At 37.1% G+C, this 10,501-nt stretch overlaps 1 protein-coding gene across 1 annotated transcript; it reads left to right on the forward strand.

The window, feature by feature from the left end:
• Positions 1-3,111: 3,111 nt before the first annotated feature.
• LOC141693743 (1-aminocyclopropane-1-carboxylate oxidase homolog 12-like) lies at positions 3,112-4,851 on the forward strand. The gene is made up of 2 exons (XM_074498903.1): positions 3,112-4,059; positions 4,274-4,851. The coding sequence occupies exons 1-2, from the start codon at positions 3,127-3,129 to the stop codon at positions 4,550-4,552; spliced, it is 1,212 nt and encodes a 403-aa protein (XP_074355004.1). The 5' UTR covers positions 3,112-3,126; the 3' UTR covers positions 4,553-4,851.
• The last annotated feature ends 5,650 nt before the right edge of the window (positions 4,852-10,501 follow it).

Here is a 10,501-nt window from a genome sequence, read left to right on the forward strand (position 1 = left end):
CATATCTGTTCAAGATTCTCTTCATTATATTTGCCTCCCCCTCCACGACTCTAAAGAAAAAATAACAATCGTCGGCGAATAATAGATGCGATGTCGTGGGTGCCCCTCGCGCAATGGTACATCCATGTAACAACCCTACACTTTCATTCCGCGTAATCATCGCACTCAACCCCTCAACACAAAGAATGTAAATATATGATGATATTGGCCCCCCCTGCCTTATACCACGAGATGGGATAACACTACCAAAGTCTCGACTATTATACATAAAGCTGTATGACATCGAAGAGATTAGCTTCATCACTCTGTCAATCCACGTTTGTTGAAACCCGAATTTATTCATCATGCTGGCAATTCCCCACTCTAATCTATTGTACGCCTTCGATATATCGATTTTTAATCCCGCCACTCCATTATTCCCATATTTCTTCCTTCTCATATAATGATTAACCTCAAAAGCCACAAGTGCGTTACCAGTAAGCAGCCGCCCTTCTACGAAATCACTCTGCTTATCCGAATTAATAGAGCCAAGGCACCCTTTCAATCTATTTGCCAAAACTTTTGATAAAATTCTCACAGGAACATTACACAACGATATTGGGCGCAAATATGCCATCGTTTCAGGACCCTTAACCTTCGGAATGAGGTAGATTAAAGTTCGATTTACTTCCGTTGGAAACTCTCCTGTACCCATGAACTTTCGACAAAAAACTCCCATCTAACTTCATTATACACGCTTATACCATGAGCATCTCTTCTAGATCGTAATTTTCAAAGCCTCTCTCTGCACAACTTCAATTTTTCTTTATATTCATTACTCAGTCCCCCTCCCCATTCTTGTAGCTTAAGTCCACAATACTCGATTTTTTCCATAATTTCTCTGTCTGCAACTTCTTCCCATCCGCTTACAACAATATTCTTACACTCATTTTCTCGTAGCCAAATGATCCGATGTAGATACATCCATCACTCTTAACTCTGCCTGTGGAAACAAATCTCGCCACAACTGATTTATAAACGCTCTGCCTAATCTTTCTTGCGTCCAATTTGACTTACCTCTGGACTTCTCGCAAGTGTACTTTTCCCCGTTGAACCCCATATCCATCAACCCACAGTCATTAATCGCCTCTGAAAAACCTGTTAGCAAACTAAGTGGTTGTTCACGCCCACCTCGTTTATCCCCTACCTCCGTCATATCATTAAAATCACCAAGAATACACCATGGAAGCGTTGAATTTCCAGCCAAACCCGATAAAATCTCCCAAGAAAATCTTCTTCTTCCACGCTCAAGACACCCATAATACCCGGTATACCTCCATCATCCCACCTGTTCATCTTCTACCTCAAAGTCTATGTAATGAGTGTCACTATCTGTTACCTGACATCCACCATTAGTTCTCCATAACTAACGCTAGTCCTCCACTGTGCCCACGTGCCTCCACAACCCAGTACTCCGTAAACAGAATAGCTTTACAGACACTTTCATGTCCAATCCAAAATCAGTGAGGCCGGATGACTTTTCAAAAAGTAATCATAAGGACCCTTTGATATCAATTTAATCTATCCTTCTTTTATTTATCATAAGAGTTCAAGCATGTGTATTAAAACTGTAAAAATATTATCCTTTCAAAATAGGGAATCGTAATTCATTTATGTATTCTTTAATATAGATTTTTTAGTGTCATGGATGGTTCAATATATGGAAGCTGACTGATCATTAACATTAAAAAATATTTCCTCCGCCTTATTTTATTCGATTTGGTTTGATTAGCACGTTACAAAAAAATTGAAGATTGACTATATACCAAAAAAAAAGAGACGATGGATGTTAATGTAAGTATATTATATAAATATGTGATCGTAATAATTTTAAATAAATGTTATAAATAAAATATTTATTCTTCTTTTCAGGGATATTACAAAAAAAAGAGATATTAAAGAAACAAGAAATTTCCCAAGTCATTGCAGGCACGCAACGCACCAAGGCTATTATGTCCAGCCGATCGCATCACTCCAAATCATCAATAACTTTTGTACCTAGCTGTTAGGTAGCAAGCACTATCACGGAGTCACGCTTTGATTCTGAAAGATAGTTTTCAGTATAATTCTTTAGTATATTTAAACACTTAATTATCAGTACCCAACATTAATTTTATCTTTACGTGTAATCCTCTTCAAACACGGCTCTCTGGGTAAGCACCTCTGCACCATTAATCTAAGATAAGACCAATGCCGAGGAATCTCCTACTCGATTACTCCGTCTGTTTTTTTCTTATATTTTTGCACATATATAAACTGATTTGACTGTGTAATTTTTTTTGACGAAATGCGAATGTTTATATTATTAAGTCATTCATAATACAATCATTAATATTGATCGGAACAGAACTCCAATCAAACGTACGATCAGAATACATATATGACATTCGAGCAAGTTCGTGAGCCGATATATTCGCAGACCGCTTAATAAAATACAACTTAAAGTTGTTATACTGATAAACTATTCCTCTACAAGCTTCAATTTCCATGCCAACCCCGATCTCATGGATGTGCTACTCCTGATTAACTGAATAACCACCATACAATCAGACTCTATAGTAACCGAACTCCACCCCATCTTCATTGCCCATCTCAACGCCTCTTTAACAGCCATAGCTTCCGCCAACGTTGGATTCATAACATCTAGACTACATATCGACTTTTCCAAGATTAAATGGCCATCATGGTTGCGAGCAATAATACCAGCACCTGCCATTCCAAGGTTTTGATAAATAGAAGTATCCACTGTGATCTTTACTGTATCATGTTGTGGCTTGACCATTGTAGCCCCATCTCCTTCGACTATAGGGATGAGAGGCACTGAATATTCTCTACTCTGAGCCGCATTCCACTGTGAAAGATACTCCCATCCTTTTGCAACTATTCTCAAAACTGTCCATATTATTATGATCTTAGGTGAATAGGTGATTAGTTCTGATCTTGACAATTCATATTATTATGAATATTCACATTCAAATAACGCGGATTTATTAAATTTGAAGGTAAAAAAGTGATGACCCTCGGATTATTTAATGCTAAATACTTGAGTTAAAACTCCTCCACGTCTATAAATTCCATACCAATGAAATGAAAACAATGTACATTTTGCATTTGTACGTACATGCAACTTTAACACTACGACAACGTCAAAACATTTCTACAAAAAATAACAAAGCAATGGCTCCTACAACCACCAACAGTGATCTTCAAGATGAGCAACGATTGAAAAGTCTAAAAGATTTCGATGAAACCAAGGCCGGTGTTAAAGGCCTATCTGATTCCGGTGTCACCACCATCCCCGACTTCTTCATCCACCCCGTCGAAAATCTCTCTCGCAACCTTACACAATCCACTCTGTCAATTCCAGTAATTGATCTCTCTCAATTACACTCTGATGTTTATAAACCAAAAATCGTTGAACAAATCCGTGAAGCTGCCCAAACATGGGGCTTCTTCCAGGTGATAAACCATAGCTCTCCAGTCTCTGTCTTGGAAGAAACGATCGCCGCGATTAAATCATTTCACGAGCAGCCAAGTGAAGTTAAGGCAAAGTACTACGGAAGAGAAGAGGGACGTGGAGTTATGTATGCTAGTAATAATGATTTGTACCGATCAAAGGCTGCCTGCTGGCACGACTCGTTGCAGGTGTGGATGGCTCCAGAAGCTGTAGCTGAAGAGGAGATACCGGAGATTTGCAGGAGAGAGGTGGTGCAGTGGGACGTGCACGCGAAGAAGGTCGGAGAGAGTGTGTTGGAGTTGTTGGCTTTAGGATTAGGGTTGGAGGGTGGAAAGTTCAAGGACTTGGACTTTTGTGGTGCAAGAGTTTTTGTTGGGCATATTTATCCGTACTGTCCTCAGCCTGATCTGACTATGGGGATTACGTCGCATACTGATCCCACGATTATTACTGTTCTGTTGCAGAATCAGGTTCAGGGGTTGCAGGTTAAGCACGGCCAGGAGTGGGTTGATGTCAAGCCTTTGCATGGAGGTTTAATTATTAACATTGGAGATATACTTCAGGTAACTCATTTTTTCTGTTTTTAATTAAATATATAAAATGTACAGGGCACGTTCCACAGAAATCATTTTAGTCTGCAAATGCTATAAATTATGCAGAAATAATTTGTCAAGGTGGGACAAATCATTATTCTTGGTTATACAAATTATCGATTTAGTTTGTAATATCTGAAAGTTCCGATCCTCCTGTGTAAGAATTAAATTTGTTTGGTTGTAGATTGCGAGTAATGGGGAGTATAAAAGTGTAGAGCACAGGGTAATAGCCAACTCGAACAGAGAATCAAGGATCTCAATTGTGATGTTTATGAATGTGTCAACATGGAAAGAATCAGCAGATGGAGGGAAATACTATGGGCCTCTACCGGAGTTGTTGACACCAGAAAACCCTCCGGTGTACAGAGATTTTACACTACAAGAGTACATGCAAAACTTTTACACCAAGGGACTGGATAGCAAGTCCTTAATAGATAAAATTACAATATTGAAGAGAATCTAGTATTCTGCCCAAATATTCCCATAAGTTGATCAGCTGGCAGGAGCTGTTATATTTTATCCTATAATTAACCAGCTGGTTGTAATTATTTGTGCCTCAGATCAAATATGCATTGTACTTGTACTTCGGCAGACACAAATGTTGTATTTTATTACTCTGTCACTGCTTACGATGAAAAACACACAGTTCAGATGTTCAAGTTTTACTAAAACTTTAGAGACGTGGGTACCTAACATGGAAGAAGGTACTTAATTTTTCTGTTTTCCAACCTGATACATAAGAAAATTGCAAGTTGCAACTGACTTCTAAGGCGTTGTTTCTCTATATTATGATCCAAGTAGGGACAACAGTAAGCACAAACCTGTTAATGTAATGTAACTATATATGCAAGAAATGTATGTGGCTCTCCTCAGATTCAATCGCTAGAAAAAAACTTTTAAAAGCGTGGGTGCGATATTGTAATCATAATTTTTAAGACCCTAGTGCAACAATTGTGAACTGTGAGTAATGTTATATGAAAAAAAATTGTCGGGGCGGATGCTTAGAGCTGAGGAACCAGTCAAGGGGAGTAGAAAGCTAAGTACAAGGTTCCATGAGAAGAAATTGTGAATTCGGCCTACGTTGCATCGTCCAGCTGAATAAATCTTCAACAGTTTCAGCTACTTCAATTATGGAAGAATTGCTAAACAGAATATAGGAAGGTCTTTTAAAAAGGCCGGCCCTTTCAAAGAACACAAGATTTGGTACGAGTTAGAGTCAGGATATTAGAAGTCCATGACATTGTTTGTGTTCCAACAAGATGAACCCTATTTGGCAATACCAAATCAATATTTGTATACAAATAGATGTATACAAATAGGGTTCATCTATTATCATCTATGACTATGATTCTAGGAGCCTAGGACTTAGGCCGTCCGATGTTGTGCCAAAAACATAAGTTTCGCATACAAAGAAAAGTATCTAGTGATTGTAGTCTGGGAATTACACAAAAGTTTATAACAAATATTATAGTATACAGTGGATCTCATCAAATACGGTTGCTAAATAGGAAATAAGTAGAAACAGTTTGGGGTATTCGGAATAGGGTCGTCCATAGATCGGATTTGGATCCGATTGCCCATAATTCATATCCTGATCCATTTATTTTTACCGGATTCGGATTCGGATCGAATCATAACCGGATTTTTTAAAACATGATCCATATCCTGATCCGTAGGATTTTCGAATTTTCGGATCGAAGCTCCGCTCCGTTATATTAAGAAAAAAGCTGAATTTATAATATGTTAAATTCACTAATAATAACGATTCACAAAATGAAAATATAAAGTTTAATAAAAAAATACACCACTTCACATATTACAAATTTGTAACGCATTCTGCAAACTTAGAAACATTGCAGTAGTATAAAAATATTACAGACACTTCAACGAATTCAGGTAACTTAAAATGTAATTTAGCAAAAAAAAAACTTAAAATTTAAAGAGTGGCATCATTGAAATACGGGTCCGTGATTTTAATTGTTCAGTCTTAGGAAACAAGTAAATTAGAGACTGGCAAACAATTTCTGGAAAAAAAGAAAATGAATATAGAAAATGAACAGAGTTGTTCATTTCATGATACAACTGAAACAAGCCATTGAGAGACTTTTCGAATAATGTTAATAATTAAATGTACATAGAGGGACTTCATTAAACTATTGTCACCAGAAACAGAAAAGTAATCCTTGTCCAGAATGAGGAACAATGAAATTGAATGTAATAATAATAAAAGAATTTTTACGATTAGCTTAATTTAGCTATAATTATGAAATATTTTCAGAATAGCTTAATTTAACAATTTAATTATATATATATATATTCGGATCGGATTATTTACGGATTAGATCTTATTAAATTCATATCATATGTATTTCGTATCGGATTTTTTTCGGATCGGATTTTATTTCAAGTGATCTATATCCGCTCCATTAGCTCTCGAATCGGATCGAATATCCGATCTATTGACAACCCTAATTCGTAATACGAGGAATGCGTTTATCTTTCGTGTCTAGTCAAAATTATCAGTTTGAGATATATTCGCTCGTTCAGCCTACTCTTGACACACCTCTTTCAACAATCAAATTCACGTTGGGATCCCTCCTGAAGCCCTAAAGGTGAAAATTAATTAATTGTGATGGAGGTTTTCATCTCAATAGAGCTTCTTTTGGAGTTGTTGCTGGGAATTAGAGTGGTCAAATAATTGATGGAGTGGGTCGGTCATTAATGCTAATTCTTTTGGAGTTGTTGCTGGGAATTAGAGTGGTCAAATAATTGATGGAGTGGGTCGGTCATTAATGCTAATTAGTCATGCCATAATTGAATCAGATTGTTTGAGCAATTCCAACCGAGTAAGTAAGGCTGTTAGGTATATAGTTCAGTTGGCATGAAAACAATAGCACATATACATAATTTCCAATAATAATTTGGCTCCAACGGGTTCAACCTATTAGCCATAATTATAGAGGATGAAAACTGAGTCGCCAGATTTGTTGATTCCTTGCGGGCTTCTATATGACTATATCCAACTTTCTCATGTCCACGTCATTTAATACCCTCAACGCCCATGTCCCACCACCTTTAACAAAATTATTCCTAAGCACTTTATATATTTATTTAGCAAAGTCATTTATTAAAATTATTTTAATAAACTACAAAATGAAAAATTTATAAAACCAAATAAATTCATATCACTACCTCGAATTGAATTCAAATATAATATAAAATATATATTTTAATATTTTCATGTCACTGCCTCGAATTGAATTTAAATATAATATAAAATATATATTTAATATTTAACTAATAATTAATACCATTAAATACATATTTAAAATATGATGATTAAAATAACTATTCATTATTATAACTCATTATTTCATAAGTTACAAGTTTGATTTTGTGTATAAGTTACACAATCCTACTTATTAAGTAGATTGCATTCAATGTACCAATAGATTGAATTCAATGTACCATCATTATGCTCATTAAATCGAACTGTCTTAATATAGCTGTTGAAATATAACCGTTTGAATTTGAAAATAATATTAAAATATTGTTTTTGAAATATAACTAACCATTATAGCTAACACCATGAGAGTACAACACCTTACATGTTCAACAAATTTTAGCTAACCATTATTTTATAATATTTTAGCTAATCATTAGAGCTATCCCCCTTGGAGATGCTCTATTGCAACTATCTTATTATCTACCTCGAAGGATACCCTAACAAATTTCTGTGTTAACGGAAGATATTCATATAATGGTTAGCCACGTCAATTTATCTTTTTCCTTTAAAACTATTGAGAGATGTGTACATGACTATTACATGCTCAATTATTTTCCTTTTAATAATATCCATAATGCCCTGATTATTAGATTGCAACTTTATTACTTTTGTACCCCTTGTATGTTGAGGTGGCAGTTTGTTATTTTCTTTTATCTGTAATGAACCCTACAAATAGCCTAAGAGTTGTTATGATAAGACACACTAGATCTTGTTATGTATAGAATTTCAGACATGACGAGAGAGGATTACGACATTGGCAGGACGAGATACCAAGACGGGAAGAGTGAGTAGTTGTCTTAGACGACATCGACAAAAGAAGCAAACACATGAGAGTAGGACTCAGTCCAACAGTTTCCGAACTACCAGGAGGAAGAATAGGTAAACATATCTTCATGACTAACAACAACATTTTGAATGAGAGAAAAAGAAGGGGAAGTTAGAGAAAAAGGGGGAAGGCTCAGGAGATAAGAAGAAGAATCCGAGAAGAGCAAGAGGAATGCAACTACACTCTAAACATAAGCACCCCAGTTCGAGTTCTTCCAGGAGAACAAAGAAGACAAACACAAAAACCCGACGTCCATCCCTTGATACACCAAAAAAACACCTGAAATGATGATTTTATTTACTCGTGTAAATCTTGTTCATGTATATTAAACTGAATCTCTTTTACATATCAGTGGATCATACTTTGGTTGGGTACACAATCCCACCCGCGGTTTTTTTCTCGTTCTCGGGTTTTCCGCGTCATCGATTTCGTGTGTCTTGTTTATTTACTTTGAATTCAACTGTTTGAATTACTTTAGGTACAATATCGATTTATCCTTAGCATTTAACCTCACTAAATTTGGTAAAAACAATTGGCGCCGTCTGTGGGAAACTTGCTAAGGATTCGATTAACGCATTACGATGGTAAACGACGGAGAACAAGTTACGAACCAGGAAGGTGAAGTTGAAAATAACATAGAGATGACTGCAATATTAAAACGGTTGCAAGACGAAATGGAAAAGATGCGTTCAGAGAATAAAACATTGAAGAAAGAACTCTACGGCCAAATCGAGAACCAAGATCGCGACGAAGAAAACCATCCCAAGTGTAATCAGGCGTTTGGACATGGATGGCGCAGAAGATCACGATCAACATGAAGGACCAACGAATGGAACATATGATGTTGTTGACGTAGAAGACATGGAGGATGTGTCGAATAATGACGATGACATGGAAATGAGGCGTGACGATCAACGATATGATGATCGTGATGATCAACAAGGAGAGACTGACAGGAGAAGGTCATGTCACAGGAGTACAAGATCCAAGAATCAAATTGCAGAAGAGTTTATAAAAGAATTACAAGAAGTGAGGGATTTAATTGAAAGGATCCCTGGTGTCCCAAAACCGTTAGAAAATGCGACCCCAACAAGCTACGCTGATTCTCCTTTTCATGACAACATCGCCTTGGTAGAAATACCAAAATATTTCACGGTGCCACAAATGAGACCGTATGATGGAACTAGTGATCCCTTAGAATATATTGCACAATGTAAACAACGAATGTACACAGTACCAATTACGCATGACTTGAAGGAAGCTTATATGTGTAAAAGTTTTAGTTCTACACTATCAGGACCAGCTTTGAATGGTTTGTGAACCTTCCACATGGAAGCATCAGGACCTTCGCTGATCTGGTAGACGCGTTCAACTTGTAATTTGTGAGCAGTCGGGTGTTCGAAAAGACTACCAGCGATTTATATAAAATTGTCCAACGAAGTAGGGAGCCATTGCGTGATTACTTGATGAGATTCAACAGAGAGAAGGTGACCATCACCAACTGTGACGTCCCTACGGCTATTGAAGCATTCCGGAGGGGGTTAGAACAGGAATCCCCACTCTATGAGGAATTGATAAAGTATCCATGTCGAACAATGGATGACGTACAATCCAAAACTATGGCGCAAGTAAGATTGGAAGAAGAGGGAATGGAAGAGGACGAGAAGTACTACAAACCGTCAAGAAAAATTACGACACCAAGATTCAGGGATTACAAGCCTTATAATAGACCTAAAAGAGATGAAGTATATGTCAACTCGACACGAGAATCTAATGAATGGAAGAGGGAGGAACGTAGTGACTGGAGAAAGGACCCCAACTTGCCACCAACTTATGACAGCTATGGCTTCACGATAACGCCTTCAGCCATGATGAAGGAGTTTACCAAATTGGAGTTTACCAAATTGGGAGGTATAGTAAAGTGATCAGTGAAGAGCAATAAATCTAAAGCGAACCCGGATTCCAAACTATGGAGCGACTATCATGGAGTTTACAGACATAAAACTTATTACTGCGTGGCTTTGCGAAAAGAGCTACAATTTCTGACTAGGAAATGATATATCACGGAATTTATGGCGCCTAAGAAGACGTCTTATGTTAGGAAGGACGTGTCGCCTAGAAAGGACAACATGACACCATTAAGATAGCCACCGCCTCCACCACATCACAAGTTGATTAACTTCATCTCAGGAAGGTCAGAGATATGTGGATCAACATATTCACAGGCTAAGAGAGCATCCAGAGAAACAGACATACGAGTCACATAAGTAGGGGTTGGCAATGACAGTCTGCCGTCCTTA

This window comes from Apium graveolens, chromosome 10 (assembly GCF_009905375.1).
Source record: "Apium graveolens cultivar Ventura chromosome 10, ASM990537v1, whole genome shotgun sequence".
NCBI lineage: Eukaryota > Viridiplantae > Streptophyta > Magnoliopsida > Apiales > Apiaceae > Apium > Apium graveolens.